This window comes from Oryzias latipes, chromosome 14 (assembly GCF_002234675.1).
Source record: "Oryzias latipes chromosome 14, ASM223467v1".
NCBI classification, from domain to species: domain Eukaryota; kingdom Metazoa; phylum Chordata; class Actinopteri; order Beloniformes; family Adrianichthyidae; genus Oryzias; species Oryzias latipes.
In genome coordinates, this window is record NC_019872.2 from 9,015,081 (window position 1) to 9,034,806 (window position 19,726).

Sequence of the window (19,726 nt, forward strand, 5' to 3'; positions counted from 1 at the left end):
AGCAATGCAGTTTTCTATCTCAAATGGACCTTTGGAAGAACAGTGAGACGCAGCACATCATAGTTGGCGTCTGCACCTCCTGGAGCTTCAGCTTCTATGGTCAGTGTGACACCAGTACCAGCCTGGGAGGCCAGAGGTGCTGTGATACTTGCTGTTCCATTGGCACTACCTCCATTTTCCAGAGTTAAACTGGATGGGTAGGTTAAATCAAAACCTTGGTCATTGGTAGCTTTGATGACAAAGTTTCCTCCTTCGCCTGTGGTCGTCACAGAAAAGGGAATGAGGAGTGGAGTTCCAGGCTCTAAGACACTTCCTGTATCAGACTGAAAACAAACAAATAAAAAAAACATTTTAAAAAGACAAATAAACAATTTTCCTTCGAGTTAAATGGTTTTGATAGCGTTTTTTTCTTACCAAAGTAACAGATACAGAAGAAGCTCTGAGGCTGGTTGAAGACTGCCTCTGGAATGTCATTGAGGATGCTCTAGAGCAGGGGTCGGGAACCTTTTTGGCCAAGAGAGCCATAAACGCCACATATTTTTAAATGTAATTTCGAAAGAGCCATACAATAATGTAGCGTCCCTTTCCCACACTGAGGCACGGAGACTTAACCTCTTTTAAGGTTCTTTATTCTGGTTACTGTATACCACAACAAACGCCGTAAAATTAATTCAGCAACTCCTGAATCTCTCCTGTCGACACGAGACGAGAGAGAGCGCTTCTACCAACTTTATATTCACCTGCTCCCGCTGCAGCCCTCCCATTTCCCTTATTCGGCCCATAGCTGAACCCCATTGGTCCAAATTACCTAACAACAGGCTGAGCGACAGAACTGAGAGCCAATCAGATCTCTGTTTGATGCGGTCAATGAACTCCAGAACTTTTAACGCGGCCCAACAGCCATCCAACTCAGTCCGCGACAATATGTTTAAAACTAAATATACAAGTGAATGTGTGCATTTGATTTAATTTCAACATTTTTAAAGTACAATAAGTCTGTGGATTCTTTTTAATAACATTGTTATTCTGTTGCTAATAAATGATGAGTATTTCTCGTGGTAGTTTTGCTGATGGTCTAGTCTGGTTGATACGTGGTGAGTTTCTGCTTCATGCAGACGTTGAGACTTTAACGTGATCGTAGGTCTGAATGTTCTGTAGATGTGACAAAGACTGCTCACATGCAGACGGGGAGCCAAACACACACTCACACGCCGCAGTGAGTGACGGGCAGCGGGTTTTACGTTTTTATAATCCCTGCGCGATTCACCTGCTGCCTGTCCCCACAACACCTCAGCCCCACCCCCCCTGCTTTCTTCCTCACACATCCCGTCCCCGCAACTGCGCGCTCTTTCTCAGAGACGGGAGCGCGCACTTTTAGGCACGGCAATTCACAGGTTTCCAGTTGGTACAAACTCTGTGAAATAATAGATAATTGTAAACTTATAGCGCTGGCGCAGATTTTTCTCTCTAAGCACCGCTACTACTGCGCGCCTCTGGCACCGCATTGCGCCCGAGAAGGACTGGTCTAATGATAAAAAAAAGTATAATTAAAGATTTGTCTGCGAGCCACATGTGACAATCAAAAGAGCCATATATGGCTCGCGAGCCATAGGTTCCCGACCCCTGCTCTAGAGGCTGTACTGTTGGTGCTCTGCCCCCTCACTAATACCACAAACTCAACTGATGGTATCTTGTCAAAATGGACTAAGTATTGTCCTCCCCCCTGAGCCTCCACAAGACCATTAACCTTCCCTGACCCTGAGGATTCAACCAAAGTGACTTCTGTCACAGTGGAGATGTCAGCCTCAAGTAGAACAACCTGCAAACTAGTGTTACTGCCTTTAAAGGAAAGAAAATCAGGTCAAAATAAATGCCAAAGCTCAGAAACTGGCTAAAACAAAGTAAAAAAAAAAAAGAGATTTATTTTACCTGTGGTGGGACGATTTTCCACGAGGTCAAATCCTTCTAAGGGGCCCTCAGATTGCTTAATGAATCTAAAAATGAAATCAATAGGACTCTGACCTGTAAATAACACAAGTAAAAGAAGAAAGCAAAGCAGGGAAAAATGTAATTTACAGCTTCAGAATAAGAAAACAGGGGTTAGTCACCTAAATATGGAGTCCCAAATTGTTCATAATTAAAAAAAAAAATATGACCTTGTGCAATCACACAGTCAACAATAAAATATCTCATAAATATATAAAATCATCATGAATTTGGGAAAAATCTGCATATAGATTAAAAAAAAATAAAAATGAGCCAATATCTTAAGTACATATATTACATTTCGCGCCTCAACACTGTGGATGTGTTGAGATGCATACTACCACCTAGTGATGAGGGGTGTGCATTGCACCATCAGGTTCACTGAAGCAACTTTGATCGTTCGATGTAGTTAGGGTGCTGCTGCTTATGTCTGAGTAAAGGAGTAGCCAATCACAAAAGAGTCTCCTTTCATCATGAAATAAATAAGAATTTCTTAAAAACAGCAATGTGAAATAAAAACAAAGCTACTTTGGAAAAGATTGATTCTGAAATCTGAGTTTAAAAAAATAAGCCATAGCATTTTAATAATATTCAACATGATCAAAATGCTGTTTTAAAATAATTAATAGGTTCTTAAAGCAAAATCAATAGTACTTAATAATATAATGGCTCATTTAAAATTTGTGTGAAGGTTCTTCCAATTTCATGATCATTTTATATATATATATTTTTTTTATGTGTGATTTATTTATAAATTTTTCAAAATAAGAAAACACAAACAAACAAACAAACAATTCAAAACCACAATTACAAAGAAAAAAAAAAAAAAAAAAAGCACACAAATGAATAAACAAAATCTTACAAACAATAAAACAATATGCTGTGCTACCAATCTGGAAACAGCAGAGACACTGCACAACTCACAACTATTAATGTACCCAAAAGTTCACTGGGTCGTTTCCAAGGTCAAGGACATCACATGCTCCAAGAAAGGTGACCAAATTTCAGAGAATCTACATGTAGTACCATTTAAACAATGTCTGATTTTTTCCAGCTTAATAAAAGAAAGAGAGTCTTTTATCCACTTTGAGTGAGTGGGTGGGCGAAGGTCTTTCCAGTGCATCAAGATAGTCCGACGGGCAAGTAATGTCAGAAAGGCAATAAGGTCCTCTAACCAAGGAGGGAGAGAGTGATTGTCCGGAAGTATACCAAAAAGGGCTGTCATTGGGGAACGGTGTACTTTGACGTTACAGACAGAGGATAAAGAATCAAATACAGAGTCCCAGAAGTCAGAAAGCGACGGGCATGTCAAAAACATATGAGTAAGATTTGCAGGGCCTAGATTACATTTTACACAGTTAGGATCAGTGCCAGGAAAAACTCTGGCAAGTCTGCTTCTAGACCAATGAGCTCTATGAACCACCTTACATTGAATGATAAAGTGCCGGGCGCATATTGATGAGGAGTAAATTCGCCCTAGCACAGATCTCCACTGATCATCATTTATGTCTACATGAAGCTCTTCTGACCAAGTCGCACGTAGATGGTCAGATGACGAAGCAAGGGTGGATAGTAAAAGGTTATAAATTTTTGATATTGTACCCTTCAGAGAGGGGTTGATCCCCATGAGAGTGTCAATCATAGTGGCTGTTGGGGTACTGGAAGGTCAGGGAAATGACGACAGATAAAATGACGAGCCTGCAGATACCTAAAGAAATGAGTGTTGGGCAGATTAAAGTTTTTAGCTAGTAACTCAAACGGAGCTAAAGTTCCATCTATGTAAAAGTCTTTTACTGAAACTAAGCCACGACTTCTCCACAGGGCAAAAGTCTTATCTGTAGATGATGGAGGAAACAAAGGGTTAAGATGGAGTAAGGACATGAGAGAGATTTTTTGAATTCCAAGGTGCTGTTTAAGTTGAGTCCATATCTTTAAACAATGCTTAACTATGATGTTATCGGTATAAGATGTGAGAGAAAATTTAACAGGCAGACACAGAAGAGAGAATAAAGTAGCAGAGGCAAAAGTACAAGATGATTCCTCTATTAGTGACCAGACTGGCTTAACAATGTGACTATGACACCAAAATAATATTGTTCGGATATTTGCAGCCCAATAATAAAATAAAAAGTTTGGTAAAGAGAGGCCACCATTATCTTTGCTTTTCTGTAATATGGTTTTTCTCATCCTTGGAGGCTTTTTTCCCCATAGAAATTGGGCAATAGAGTTGTCAAGGGACCTGAAGAATTGATTTGGGATAAATACTGGTAGGCATTGAAAAAAATAAAGAAATTTAGGCAGCACATTCATTTTAATGCAGCTTATTCTGCCTGCAAGGGATAATGGCAGCATAGACCAGCGCTGTAAGTCACAATTAATTTGATCCAGTAATGGGATAAAGTTGGTTTTGAAAAGATCAGAAAATTCCTTAGTCACTTGAACGCCTAGATACCTAATGACAGATGGAGAGATTTTAAAAGGTAAGTCTGAAGGGGGGTAGGCCATGGCCTCCGGATTGATGGGAAAAAGTTCACATTTATTTAGGTTTAATTTGTAGCCAGAGATCTGACCAAACTCCCTCAGCAGAGCTAAAACCGGTGGCATGGAGACAGTTGGATCTGAAATAAATAATAAAAGGTCATCTGCATATAAGGCTACTTTATGATCTACACCGCCCCTCAAGATACCACACATAGAGCTAGTTCTAATGGCCGCCGCAAGTGGTTCAATGGCTAGCGCAAATAAAAGAGGAGAAAGAGGACAGCCCTGTCTAGTTCCACGGCCCAAGGGGAAGTATTCTGAGTAGTCGTTATTAGTGCGAACACGTGCCATAGGCGATGTGTACAGTAATTTGATCTATGACAGGAATTTAGAGCCAAAGCCAAAGCGTCTTAGAGTATAAAACAAGTAAGACCACTCAACCCGATCAAAAGCCTTTTCAGCATCCATAGAGATGACCATTTCAGGGGTGACAGTTGAAGAGGTGCAGTATAAAATATTCATAAGCCGCCTAATGTTGTGATATGAATGTCTGGTTTTAATAAAGCCAGTTTGGTCAGGACTGATTAATGTGGGCATTATCGGCTCTAAGCGTTTTGCTAGCAGTTTTGCTAAAATTTTAACATCCGCACACAGCAGAGATATAGGCCTATAACTGCTGCAGCATCTGGGATCTTTATCCTTCTTTAGGATAAGCGAGATTGTGGCCTGTCGCAAAGTTGCCGGTAAAGCACCAATATCAGCTGAAGTCTGTAACATGTTTAGCATTAGAGGGGATAATTTATCCATAAAAACCTTAAAAAATTCAGATGGGAACCCATCCGGTCTGGGGCTTTTCCCACTCTGCATAGACATGACAGCATTCTTTAGTTCTTCAGCAGTGAAAGGCTTATCCAATTGAGCAACTACATCTGCTTCAACTGTCGGAATATTAAGATGTGAAAAGAAATCTTCATAACGTTTTTCATCAGGAAAACATTCAGAAGTGTATAGAGCAGAATAAAAATCCCTAAATGTGTCATTGATAGTTTGAGGATTAAGTATGAGTCCATCAGAGGTAGAGAGTTCGGTAATATTTTGAGCTGCTGTTGACTGTCTAATCTGGTGTGAGAGTATTTTATTAGGCTTATCTCCGAACTCATAATAGCTATAACGGGTCCTGAGTATTAATTGGACTGCCTCGTCGGTGGCTATAGAGTCAAATTCTGCATTCCTTAGATAGATCAGCACTGGGGGATTCTGCACATTTATTTTGCAGTTCCGATATGACAGAATAAAGATCACGGCTCTTTTGTGAGGCTATCTTATTTTTATAGGCACTGTATGATATTATTTCCCCTCTCAGAAATGCTTTACATGCTTCCCAAATTGAAATTGTAGATGCATCTGGTGTATTGTTAGTAAAAATATAAAGGTCTGCGTAGGGTTTTAGGGGGGTGGCTGTGGCTGTGGGTGCGTGGCGATCCCTGGGTTGCTAGGGTCGCGTGCCTGGGCTGGCTTGCGGGGACGGGGCGCCGGTCGGGTGGTGGCCGGCTCATGGGTTCCGGGGGCCCTGGCTTCGTCCCTGGCCTTTGTCTCGGTGTCCGGCGCCCGGTGGCCCCCATGGCTGCCGCCTGGTACGGCTAAGCGCTCCTGTCTTGTGGCCTGGGGGCCCGACACTGGGTTCGCTTGTGCCTCTGGACATTGGGGGGGCCCCTGTAGGGGGGCCCTCTCTGTGCCTGGCTGGTGGGGTGGGCGGTCCCCTCCTCCTCCCCTCCCGGGCTGCCTGGGTCCGGATGCTGGGGGGGCTTCTGGCCTGGGGGGCTCTCCTCCCCTCTCCTGGTCTGGCTGGTCTGGCTGGGTAGGATCTGGCTCCCTTTATGAACACACGGTTCACGTCGGCAGCATGCATGTATCTCCACCCCCACGTGCACGTGCACACTGCCACACTGCTCCCTGTCTGCTTCATCCCTCCTCCTTACCTACAGTGTATTGATGGACAGTTTTTTTTTTTTTCGCTCATCTTAGTGTCAGATTTTCACCTTTGATGTAACATTCGTCTTTCCAGCAGATCTGGTATAATTGTTACAGCTTAAATTAATAACTTAGTCAAATCAGTGCTTGTATCCCCCACCTTTTCACCTTTCTTCCTTTTACTCTCTTCCACCCTCCCCTCACATTCTTCCCCTCTCCCTCCCCACACACACTAAATGTAACAAATAAATAAAAAATAATACGACAAAAAGGGGTTTATACAAATCTACACTCTAGTTTCTTGAAGCTATATAACCTCTTTTTGTGATAGTAAAACCTGTCCAACACAAAAAGCCTTCAGCTCTAATCTGTTTGCTCAGCTGTTGGACAGAACAAGTTAAAAAAAGAGAAAAAAAAAAAAAAATAAAAAATAAAAATATATATAAAGGTCTATACGTTCACTAATAAACTGAACAAAGTCTGTGTCTTTGAGAAGCAGTGGGTTAAAGCGCCATGAAGACCGTGACAAAGAGTTGCCTGGGGGGGAAATATCAAGCGTAACAGGTGAATGGTCTGATATTACTATGGGGGTGTATTCGCAGTAATTGACAGCAGAGAGCAAATTATTATCAATGAGGAAAAAATCTATTCTAGAGAAAGAACTGTGCACCGGCGAGAAAAAGGAGAAATGCTTAACATTTGGATTAAAATGACGCCAGACATCTGTGACACCGTATTGTGACATGAACAGTTGTATGGCTTTAGAGGATTTGGACACAGAATAGGCCTTAGATGAGGAACGATCCAGTGTTGGGTTAAGGCAGTGCTTCTCAAATAGTGGGGCGCGCCCCCAGGGGGGGGCACGAAGCGATGCCAGGGGGGGCGCGCGGTGGTGGCGGTTTTAGGCACAGGTTTGTCCGGTGCGCAAATTTAACGTGGGGGCAGCGGTGACAGCGGCTCAGTGCTTGGAAAATAATCTGGTCCACTATTCGGTTCCTATTGTCTGTTCTGTCTGTCCGCGGCTGCGCGAGTGAGAACGAAAGGGGAGGGGTGGTGTGGGCCCTGTCTGCCAGGGGAATCGGGGCACGCGGACCACTGCTACCGCTGCCTGTTGCCCAAGATCACCGCTGCCCTTAGATTCCTAAGCTCATGCTAACAATGTCATTCTTTATGAACTATTGTAGACATTTTGATGACGTGTCTTTATTTTCCATCCATGTTTTCTTTGTCTGCCTGTGGTTTAGTTAGTGTCAGACAGACATAAAGACAGCAGGTAATGCAGGAAAACAGCTGCACTTTTATGAGATCAGAAATAAACAATCCGTCATTTAGAAAAAAAAAATCAGCACGTTTTTACCTATTTCTTCAGACTAAAAACGTTAAATATATTGGTGCTGCTGTGTTAATGTTTCAGATCAATTTAGATTTAATATTATTTATTGATTGAATTATTTTTTTCAGCATCAAATGGTTCAGTTGGTCAAAATGTTTCTAGTTTAAATAAGGAATGACAGATTTTTTTTATTTCAGGTACTTTCAGCTTCTTTTCTGTTTTAGACTAGAACAGGGTTTCTGTGGCTAAATAAAGTTAATATTTGTTGAAAGTGGATTTATTTTGCTTTTTTCTTTTGTTAGTGTTAAAAGATACAATTTTAGGTATACAAATTTTATAGATACTGACCTGATGTATTGTCACCGCGCGAGTGTGTCTGTGTGTGTGTGTGTGTGTGGGGGGGGGTTATGGGGGGGGGGGGGGGTCAGGGGGGGCGCGAAACATTTTCTTTTCCTAGGGGGGGCCTGGCAAAAAATAATTGAGAAGCACTGGGTTAAGGCAACAGTTAAAATCACCTCCCATTACAAGCTGGCTGTTGTTTAAATTAGGAATGGAAAGGAAAAGTTTCTTAAAAAATTCCTCACTGTCAAAGTTTGGACCGTAGACATTCACTAATGTGAGACTCTTACCACAAATTCTGCCTGAAACTATAATGTAACGGCCATTGGGGTCTGATATTACCTCAGTAACAGAAAATGGAACTGATTTATGGACAAGAACAGCCACACCTCTGGTTTTACTGTTGAATGATGAGTGATAAAGTTGCCCAACCCACCCAAATCGCATCTTCAAGTGATCAGCTGCTTTCAGATGAGTTTCCTGCAAGAATGCAATCTTTGTGTTTAGCTGTTTTAAATGACTGATGACCTTCTTTCTTTTAATTGGAGAATTCAATCCCTTCACATTCCAACTAACAAACCATAAGGCTCCTCCAGGAGCCGGTGGGGCATTAGGACCCAGTATATCCTATGTTTGAGTGAAATGATTCTGGCCCCAATACTCTGATATTAATAAACTTTACAGGAGAAGTAGCACAGAAAAAATAATAACAACAAAAATGACAAAAACACAACAAAACTGAAAAAGAAAAAACAGTTGTTACAAAAGGTAACAACCAACCCTCTGATATAATTATCAGCATATTTTAATACTTCCTTAATCCTAACTCCCTGCTACCACAATGGGGCTACAAAAGTATAAGAGCAATTCAGTTTCAAGAAAATAACCTTATTCAACCACAGACCTGTGATATAAGAAAAATAAAGCACTGCCTGTTTTATATATTTTTTGTTTTATATATTTATGAGAGATTTATTGGTTGATAGTGGGACTGCACGAGGTCATACTTTTTTTTGTAATGATGAACAATTTGAGACTCCATATCTAAAGGGCTTCGTGGTTGATTACAGTTTTTTTTTATTTTGTCTGCTTGCTTGCTTTGATTAAAGTGGTTTGCATTATTATGCATAACAGTAAACACTTCCATTATCATGCTGATGACGCTCAGCCGTACTGATCTTATAGAGAAAAAGAAAACCTGCAAGCATGTGAAGGCTCTGAAGACCTGATTTTGTATTTTTGTCATAAAAAAATATAAAGAGAAAAGTGTTTTTTTAAAGCTGAATGAATAGTATGACCTGTATGGCTGTGAGAACTCTCAAACCTCTTTGTTTTAACAAAAACATTTAAAGCTATACATATTCATTACATATTTCAATCAAAAATACCAACTTCTGAGTGACTTCTTTGGCATTTGGTTTCACCAGACACTCAAATAAAATCCTCTCTAAGCAGAAAATTGATGTTTGATTTCAGCATTGTTAGGTGTCTCACCTACAACCCTCAGGGTATAGGGATTTGTTGACGTTAGTCTCAATTCCCACAATCCAACTTGGGCCGGCAACCGCAGAGTCCGTAAGTTTCCCACCAACTCAGCTGTGATGATTGACTGCCCTGTGAAGGTGCTATTATGAAGCTCACCTAAACAATTAAAATAGATTATGGTTAATGCAAGGTTTTCTGTTGTTTTTGTATCTCCTAGTTGTTTTTTATGCCATATTTTGGAGCGTAATTAAATCAATGTATGTAATTTTAATTGATCAGCATATTCACCTGAAGGATTGACAAGCGTGTAGTCAACAGAACTTCCAGTGATGTAAATGATCAGATTAGTTAATGTCTCATCCACATGGAAAGTGTAATTTTCCGCTCTCCCCAAATTCCTGCTTGCTTGCAGAAGGGTCACCTGAGATACAAATTAAAGAAAAGGATAACCGAAAATTTCCTGCACAATAGAATTAGCTGCTTCAAATATTGAGGGCATGTATTAATACCAGAGAAGAGCTTGTGGACTCTGTGATTATGCTGGTAGCCTGCAGCAGCTGATTTTTGGAAACTTGAATAGCTTGTCCTCCTGAAGCCTGAGCCAGATCTCTGTACAGCTGAGAGTCTGACCTCACCATCCGCTGGTTCTGCTGTTGCTGTTGGTTTTCATTAGCTTCTCTGCGACGGCGGAACCCTAGTATGTTGGTTATCATGAAGTTCACCTGTATCATTGATAAGGACATGATGAAGCTGCACAATAAAACCTTTTTACAAAATTAAAAACTTAAAAACCAGAGATGCTGAGTTTGAATTGTTAAAAGATTACCATCTAGGATTTTTATCTAAAGATACTTATACGTTTATATGATGCTGACAATGACAGACTTTTAAATATATAAATAGACAAAACATGTAACTTTTAAAGTCACATTAACGAAAACACATGGTACCTAACCACAAACCTTATCAAAAATTGCGTGGTACTTATTCAAGTCACTTCTGTTTCTTTTCCAGAGTCCTTTCAGAAAATTTTTACTTTTAACCCTTGTGCTATCTTAGATGACCCCACCCTTACATTGATGTGTTCTCCCTACCATGACAAAGGTGGATAAAGGTGGAAAGATTTGATGTAATCCATGGACACCAGTAAAGACGACCAATCATTGAAGAAAAAAGGTTCAGAACACTGTCTAGTGGGTCTAGATGACCCAAAAACCAACGTTAAAGTGCCTAGGATAGTACAAGGGTTACGGTGACTCTCAGCATTGAGGTATGATGCTTGTTACAAAGGTCCACCCTGTCTTCAGGGATTTATGGGATATGACATTGTGCTGGGCTGTGATCTGCACATTTTGATTAGTCAGATTAGTTCTGGTTCTCATTTCTCATCTCATCTCAAAAAAAGCACATGATACCTAACCACAAACCTTATCAATAATTGGGTGGTCCTTTAATCAAAGTCACTTCTGTTTCTTTTCCAGAGTCCTTTCAGAAAAATGTTACTTTTAAGGTGATTCTCAGCATTGAGGTATGATGCTTGTTACAAAAGTCCACCATGTCTTCAGGGAATTATAGGATGTGACATTGTACTGTGCTGTGATCTGCGCATTTAGTTCTGGTTCTCATTTCGGCTGAGTTTGTCCTTGAAGAAGCGTTAAAGTGTTAACCAATCAGTTCGTTCTTCAGTTCCTGACGCTAATACTTGGATATTAAGTCAGTGACCTAATACTAAAGCAATGTTCAAAATCAGCTGCCAAATAAAGCTGGAATAACCTCAAAACGGGATCCAGCCTTAACCTTTCCTGTGTTCTGACCAACATTCCATCTTGTTCAGGATCAAGCCCTCAAATGAATCAATGCTTCAGCTCCCTAGCAATGCTTGACATCTAAGTTTACAACAAAACACTGATCCCTTTGAATGTTTCTAAATTAGTTTGACAAAATAATATAGACCTTATAATCTTTAATATTCTTTTAAAACTTTTTGTCTCCAAACTTTTTCTCAAGTAAAACAAAATTAGTTAACAGTGGATACTGAGTGAGTGTTGTTAGTATACGGAAGTTTTAGGTCAAACAAATTGTTGTGTTTGACAGGTGTGGATGTGTCACTTTTATTTTGAAGAGAAAAATGGAAGTGCCATCTCTATTCTTCCTGTCTTTATTGATATTTGTTTAATTAAACATAATAGCATTGTATTTGTTTCATTTTCCAGGGTAAATTGGATTGATTGCATTTCAAAAATACTGTATCAAAGATCTCTTAACAGCATCTTGGTGTATGGAAGTACTCACAACTGTCTTGCTCTGCTCTATCAGTGCAATCACGGTGTTCTTCAGATATTCATCTTTGGCAGGGGCATCAGTGAAGAGGAAGATCTCAGAATTAGGAGGAGAGCCAGTTAGAGCCAGCTGAAAAAAAGTCAAACAGAAGTTGTAACTTCTAGAATATTAAAAGTTAAACAATAAAAACTAAAGTAGAATTTAACACAGCATAAAACCTGAAGTCCTGAAAGACTCATTTCTGGAGTATCTCCACCTTCGTATGCTCTTAAGGAATTGATATAACCTTTGAAAACCTCGGCGTCTGTAGTCTTCATCAAAGGCCCGAAATCTGTCAGCCATACAAGAGAAAAGACACATTATAGTTTTTGTTTTTTCTTAATTTTATTTTCTTTTTTGAAAAGGGGCTTATGTTGTTGGTTCATTTAAAAAAAATAATGCAGAACATGTGATATGTTGCAGAGGATTTTGAATTGCAGTTCTAGGAACACACCTGGATCGTTGAAAGGTACAAGAATGTAGAGTGAAGGCTCATCCTCTGTTCCAACCTTACTATCAATTATAGTTGAAGTGACATTCCGTACTGCTGCAATGTCGTCACCCATACTTCCAGTTGTGTCCACCACAAAACACAGAGCCTTACTTGATCCCTTTGAGATTCCCATCAACCTAGGGGTTTAAAAAATGGAGGTTGGAAATGATTTAATAGTTCAGTTCTGCTCTGGGCAGTACATAACTCAAGAATGCCAAAGGATTTTAATACTGAAGGAATTCTCTGTCCCCAGTAGCTCCTCGAATGTCCTCCAGAAGCTGACTGGTTGCAGATATTGCCAGCTCTGCTGCTTCCCTGTGAAGATGTCCATGGCTGGAGGTGTAAGAATCTTTGTTGATCCCACCTTTAGGCTCAACTGAACTTGTTGCATCAAAGAAACCCCCATGGCTGCACTTTCCTGATAACCATGGAAACAAAACCAAAATCAAATTAAAACTGTAGAATTCTCAGCTTCCCAAGTAAAAGCACAACTACTGTACATATCACAGCAAGCGAACAAATGGTTACTTAACTTATATATTTACACAAAAAATAAAAGAAATGTAAAGCTAAAGCGAACTGATGTAACTACTTTCACCACCTCAACACAAGGGACATAAACCAAAAAAACAATAAAAACAATATTCTTTAACACATTTTTGTGAATCAGAATAAGTGTGTGAATAAAAATGCTGGATTCAGTAGATTTTTTTTTTTTTTTACCTTTCGGTTTGTTCCCAGACCAAGGCCAAACAACAAAGTATCCAGATGTCAAAAAATTTCCTGCTATTATATCCTCCAAAATGTTCTTGCTGCAGTCGTCCCCATTACAGCTACGACAGGTTGCAATGGTTTTGGCTGCAGAGAAACATGAAATTCTAGGCCTCTTTTTTGACTAATAAATGTAAAGATGGTCTAATTTGTGGTTTTACCTGCAATATTTCCAATGTTGGCGTTCTTTCTGATCATATTTATGTTTGGAAATTTGTTTCCTAATTCAACCCAGTTGCTGTGACTGTAGAAATCCTGCAGGTGTAGAGGTAAAGGGGGAAGTGGACAAAAATGTGAAGATTACATTTCGTGCAACTGACTGTTACTATTAAAATCAATTAATCATTTAATTATTTATTAGTCAGTAACTCCCTTTTGAAAGAAATTAAAAGTTCCAACATTCATCCAATTATTATCAGTGACCATGCACCAGTTTCTGTTACTATTTCGAGGGAAGTACCCACACCCTCGGGTTCAACCTGGAGGTTTAATACATCTCTGTTAAAAGACCAGGAATTTATTGAATTCTTTAAAAAAGAGTGGGCAACCTTCTTAGAATTCAACAATACTTCTGAAATATCACCAAGTATTTTTGGGAAACAGCAAAAGCAGTCATGAGAGGGAAAATCATCTCTTATCCAACGCATAAAAAACGCAAAGAGAAAGCAGATTTATTAGAATTAGAAAATAAAATCAAAATCCTGGAGGCTGCTTCTGCACAGGAACACATACTGGGCGATCTGAAAAATTTAAAGCTGCAGTTAAATGACATCATCAATAAACAAACACAATTCCAGATACAAAGGCTTCGACTGGAAAGATATGAAAACTCAAATAAATCTGGCAAATTTCTAGCTAATCAGCTTAAAATTAATAAAGTAAAATCAACAATCACTTCTATTATGGACCAAACAGGGAATGTCACCCATGACCCGGTAAAAATTAATAATGCGTTTAAAGACTTTTATCAAAACTTATACACTCCACAGATCAATCCATCAGAACAAAGAATCAACTCATTTCTCAACAATGTAAACCTGCCCAAGTTAAACGAAGATCAAATCACAAATTTAGACTCTCCGCTCTCGTTGTCTGAGCTTCATGAAGCTCTGTTACTTATGCCTAACAGCAAAGCACCAGGACCCAACGGCTTTCCTGCAGAGTTTTATAAGGAATTCTGGGAACAACTGGCACCAACGTTTTATAAAACGGTAAAATTTATCAATGAAAGCCAATCTCTACCACCTAACATGAACTCCGCCAACATTATCCTTCTTCTAAAACCAGACAAAGACCCCACGAGTCCTTCAAGCTATCGCCCCATTTCTTTAATTAATGCAGATGTAAAAATTATCTGCAAAGCACTAGCAAAGAGAATACAAAAAGTCACTCCTCACATAATTCACTTTGATCAAACTGGATTCATCAAAGGCAGACACTCGGATGACAATGTCCGCAGACTCGTTAACATAATAGACTTTGCCACCATCAAAAACCAGGAAATGACTATACTATCACTGGATGCTGAAAAAGCCTTTGATAGAGTAAATTGGAAGTTCCTCATTGCTGCCCTCCATAAGTTTGGGTTTGGAGAATCATTCATCAATTGGATCAAAATATTATATCACAACCCCAATGCATCAGTTAGAACTAATAAACAGACTTCCAACAGGTTTTTTCTTGGAAGAGGAACTAGACAGGGTTGCCCACTCTCCCCCTCTCTTTTTGCAATATTTATCGAGCCTCTAGCTGCAGCAATAAGACAGAATGAGAGTATTAAAGGAATTAAAACCAAACACAGCCATCATAAAATTAGTCTCTATGCAGATGACATATTACTGTTTTTAAGTAATATACATTCTGTAAATGAAACGGCAACAATCATTAGTGAATTCTCTTCTATATCAGACTATTCCATTAATTGGAATAAATCTGTTTTATTACCACTAAACAGTAATGTGGAGCAAGGACTCACAATACCAGTTAAATCAGGCAATATAAAGTATCTAGGTATTTATTTTTCCCCCAAATTATCAGAACTGGTGCAGCTAAACTACACCCCAATACTGAAAAACATACAGGACGATCTAACACGCTGGACCAACCTGCCTCTGCCCCTTATGGGCAAGGTAGCCACGGTAAAAATGAAAATCTTACCCAAAGTTAATTATCTCTTCTCAATGATTCCCACACAACCGCTATTAAAATGGTTCAAAACATTAGACTCATCCATATCAAGCTTTTCATGGAACAATAAACCTGCAAGAATTAGTCTAAAAACTTTAAAATCTGCAAAAAGCTGTGGACTATTAGTATTACCTAACTTCCACAAATACTTTCTTGCAAATAGATTACAATACATCTTAAAATGGTTAAAAAATAATCCAGAAACCAACTCATGGTTAGACTTGGAACAGGCGTTATGTGGAAAGATCAACCTATCAGATCTTCCATTTATTAGCCAAACAGTTAAAAAACAGGATTGTTTCAAAAGTATTAATATAAATGCCACTTTAACAGCCTGGTGGGAATTTCTCAAAATATCAAAATCATCAATTCAACCGTGCAAAATGACACCCATCTGGAACAACCCAGACATCCTCATAAACAAAAAAATTATCCACTTCCCAGCTTGGCAAGCAGGGGGCATAAAACAACTAGAGCACGTAATTATTGATAGAAGATTCATAACTACCCAGGAATTTCAAGACAAACATGGAATAAATAACTTCTTGGAATATCAGCAACTTAAATCAATTATTACTAAAAAGTTTAAATACAGAGACAACAATTTAAAGCTACCAGATGTAGTTACCACTCTGATCAATTTCTCAATGAATAAAACTCTCTCCAAAATATATAAACTTTTATGTAATTTAGATAATAATATTTCACTTCCGACAACAAAATGGGATGCGGATTTGAGCATCAGCACAGATGAAAGCTTTTGGTCAGAACTTTGTCTAAACACCTTTAAACTGACAAAAAGTCCAAATCTGCAGGTAATCCATTTCAAAACTCTTCACAGAATTTACTACACTGGACAGAGGATGTTCAAGATGGGTCTCAGCAACTCAGACATTTGTCAGCACTGTGACGGTAATCTACCCAACAATTACATGCATGCACTATGGTTCTGCACGCCTGTCCAGGCTCTCTGGCAGCAGGTATGTGCCGATCTATCAGTCTGGCTTAAGGTTTCAATCACAGCTTCACCGTCACTTTGTGTGCTTGGTGACATGAGTGCCATCGATGTAGAAGGAGGATTAGGCTCATTTTCATAACTCTTTGCATTGCCAAAAAAACGGTCCAACACCAAAGATTTTCAAACATGATTGAAATTAATAAAGTTTGGCCTCGATTACAAAAGGGGTTTATTCAGACATACCTTTGGTTTGTCTGAAGATTAATAACCCCTCTTGTTAAAGTAAAATATGTCCAACACAAGAGGCCCTCAGCTCTCATCTGTCTGCCCAGCTGTTGGACAGGACAAGTTAAAAAAAAAAAAAAAAAAAAAAAAAAAAAAAAAAAAAAATCAATTAATCATCAATCAAACAACATATTACTTATTTTTTCTTGTAATCTCACTTTTTCATTCTGTAATATAGTTACTATTTTAGCTTCCAATTTGGGAGACACTACCACTAACTTCAGGATTTGACAAAACTTTCAGTGTTTTCCTTTGAAAAAAAATCACAACAATAATTTTCATATTTTCAGATTTTGTCAAATTTCTCATAATTCCAAAAACAAATTAAAAAATGTATTATTTTAGGCTGCTTTTTTAAGAAGTTTAACTTGTTGGACTTGTGTGTTGTGTTTATCACCAGGTGAGAACTTAACATTTTTTTTAAGTTATATTTTTTTTACTAGGTCTTCTAGCTTTAAACAACCAACATAAAACTACCACAATACTTAGTTTAAAGTCACTCCTTTTTTTATTTGAGATTTGTCAAATCAACATTGAATTAACACTCGAAAATACACACGAAAAAGCATTATGAAAAGATACCTGTAAGGTGTGGAGTATCCCTCCCAGGTTAAACCTTGCTGTCAAATAATTTTGCCTCTTGTTTGCAGCCTTTACTGCTAACAAACCATCTGTGATGAGCCTCTGTCCTTCTATGAAAAGCTCATCATCACAGTGGTAACGGGCATCAAGGAGTCGTCGTAAATCTGTGGCCGCATTCATGCTTTGGATGAATAAGATGTTAGGAAGGAAGAATTTGTAGGATTTTGGAGCGTCACATGCCTTAGCAATGGACTTGGCAGTGAAAGGTTGGGCCTGGAACACACATATTTATATGTCTAGTTATAGTTCATGCTGAAGACAAAAAAAACAAGGTTTTTGATGACATCACAGTTTTACAATCTTACAGGAAAAGTGAAGTCCCTCCCTTCAGCCAGAGCCAGAGCTCGGCAGACCTGAGCTGTAACATTCAGGAGTGCTCTTTCGGTGATTGTTTGATGATTAAAAGAGTCTCCAGGAAATGGGTTTACACCAAAACCAAGAGCTCCACTCTGTAGATAGAGGAGATACAACCATGCCAGCCACAGCATGACTGCACAATCTGTTGGGGGAAAAAAGAAAGAATAGAAGAAAACATTATTATTTTGTAAAGAAAAACAAACAATTTTTTTCTTTTCCCCGCTTTAAAAAGTTTTTCTTTAATCCACTTTTCTTGTACAACTCAGTTAGTGAAGAGAGGCCCATTGAAAGGATAAAACTGTAAATTGCATATACTTATTTGGCAATTTTCTACCTTCATAGAAGCTCCAAAGCCTGTTACAGTCATGCAAACACATGATGGCAATGACTGGACTCAAATGGATAATACACAAAACAGTTTGATTTACACTTGGTGGAACTTCAGAACTTCTTTCCAGATCAGTTTGCGTGTGCAACCTGATTGTTTGGTTTTATTTTCAGAAAGTAGATCACAGTTCTTTCCTTACTGCACGCCTGGGAACGGTTGAAGAAAATCAACCTTTTCCCAAAATTAGCATATTTCCTTAATGTCAGTGTTTGCAGGAGTCTTGTTGCTCTGTGGTGAAACAAGTCATCAGGTTTCAAAGACAGATTTTCAAGAATGCTTGGTTGAAATGGTATATAAGAGTTTCATTTGTTTAGTATGTGTGTCACCTCACCTATAATAGTAAATCCTTCACAAATTTTTAACTCTATAAAACAGTCAACTTTTATCGGCAGTAAAGTGGTACGTGACTTCACCTCAGAAAGTTAATAATAAGCTACAAAATAAAGGGATCACATAAAACATGAATGATGTTCTTTTCTTTTTTGTTGCCATGTTTATAATGGGAGGATCAATAAAAGATTATGTGAAAGACCTGTAAACCTTTTCACACAGCCTGTGTAGCTGAATGGAAATCCCTCTTACTTTTGTTTAAAACTGAAACAAGTTAGGGATGATTAAATAACTCTGTTTTTTGGTTCGAAAAACAGATTACAGAAAAGCATTGAAAGTTATTTGAAACATCAAAAATGGAAATGAAGGTAAATGTGGTTTAGGCTGATGCATACGCTGACTGGGTATTTTTATGTCGTTTTGTGTTAACTGAGTTAAAATTTGGATATAAAATTAACATTAAGAGACAAAAGGTACTCCTGCAGAAATGCAGAACTCAAGTCAGACTTTTAAACTGTGTGTCAGTCTTCTAAGGAAAATAAACCAGCTATAAATGTAACATTTTTTGATATTGAGGAATTCTCTTCCTCCAAACTGCCAAAAATCATGGAAGAATTATTGAAGACTGTGACAAATTTCCTCTGACATTGCAACTTTCAATCGCAAATACATATAACCTTGAGCTGACCAGGTCGATTGTCGTTCTAATGCAGGTTCTGATGTAACGCAGGGGTCAACTTCCAATGAGTAATTGTTCTGTACAAAAGCAGTCGTTTTGTAAAATACCTGCTGAAAAATGAATCAAGGTAACTTTTTGTTTATCTCTAAAAGCCTTATGTTTTTGTAAAAAATAAGGACCATAATTTGTCAAAGCTTTTTTGTAATGCTAGGAGAATTTAATTTTTTTAAATGGCTCACAATATTCCTGTTTATGTCATGGGAAAATATGTGGAGAGTTTATGTCTGATATACATAAGTTTTTATTGAATTAATTTGAAAGTAAGAAAAGTTTAAGGCATCACAGAAAAAACAACCTTACAAACAGCATACCCCAAAAGGTATCTGAAAATGATACATCCCTAATGTGCATGCATGTAGATTTATAAATTATTATGAAAATAGACTGTTCAATAACAGAAAGGATGTGAAGTTAACAATAAAATAAATGAAGATTGTCTGTGGGCCTACCGGATGCTTCACCGCTGTCCTGGTGGGAAGGCTTCTGTTGGACTGACACCTGATTTTATAATTCTTCATTTTTTTCTAGGGCGGGGCCCTCAGCAGAGTTCAATGTTACAGTCTATAACCTCACCCTCAGAGAACTGAAAGTAAAACATGACCACAAAGAGATCTGCCTGGTCAATGTGTAAAACCCAATGGATAAGTATCCATCTGACAAAA

General features: G+C 38.6%; 1 protein-coding gene across 1 annotated transcript; it reads right to left on the bottom strand.

Annotated features, from left to right (window-relative positions):
* Positions 1–14: 14 nt before the first annotated feature.
* Positions 15–19,555, bottom strand: LOC110016367 (von Willebrand factor A domain-containing protein 7). The gene is made up of 16 exons (XM_023962765.1): positions 19,514–19,555; positions 17,556–17,749; positions 17,191–17,463; positions 13,340–13,433; positions 13,131–13,265; positions 12,639–12,825; positions 12,369–12,544; positions 12,094–12,206; positions 11,888–12,004; positions 10,105–10,317; positions 9,884–10,016; positions 9,605–9,751; positions 1,930–2,022; positions 1,625–1,839; positions 415–480; positions 15–323 (listed from the first exon to the last, which is right to left on the bottom strand). The coding sequence occupies exons 2-16, from the start codon at positions 17,736–17,738 to the stop codon at positions 15–17; spliced, it is 2,454 nt and encodes an 817-aa protein (XP_023818533.1). The 5' UTR covers positions 17,739–17,749; positions 19,514–19,555.
* Between the last annotated feature and the right edge of the window lie 171 nt (positions 19,556–19,726).

Coding starts and splice junctions, on each gene's coding strand:
- LOC110016367 (XM_023962765.1), bottom strand. CDS start 17,738: ATGCTGTGGCTGGCATGGTTGTATCTCCTCTATCTACAGAGTGGAGCT. Junction 12,545..12,638: donor GGGGACAGAGAATTCCTTCA/GTATTAAAATCC, acceptor TTAAACCCCTAG/GTTGATGGGAATCTCAAAGG. Junction 10,318..11,887: donor TAGAGCAGAGCAAGACAGTT/GTGAGTACTTCC, acceptor TCAATGATACAG/GTGAACTTCATGATAACCAA.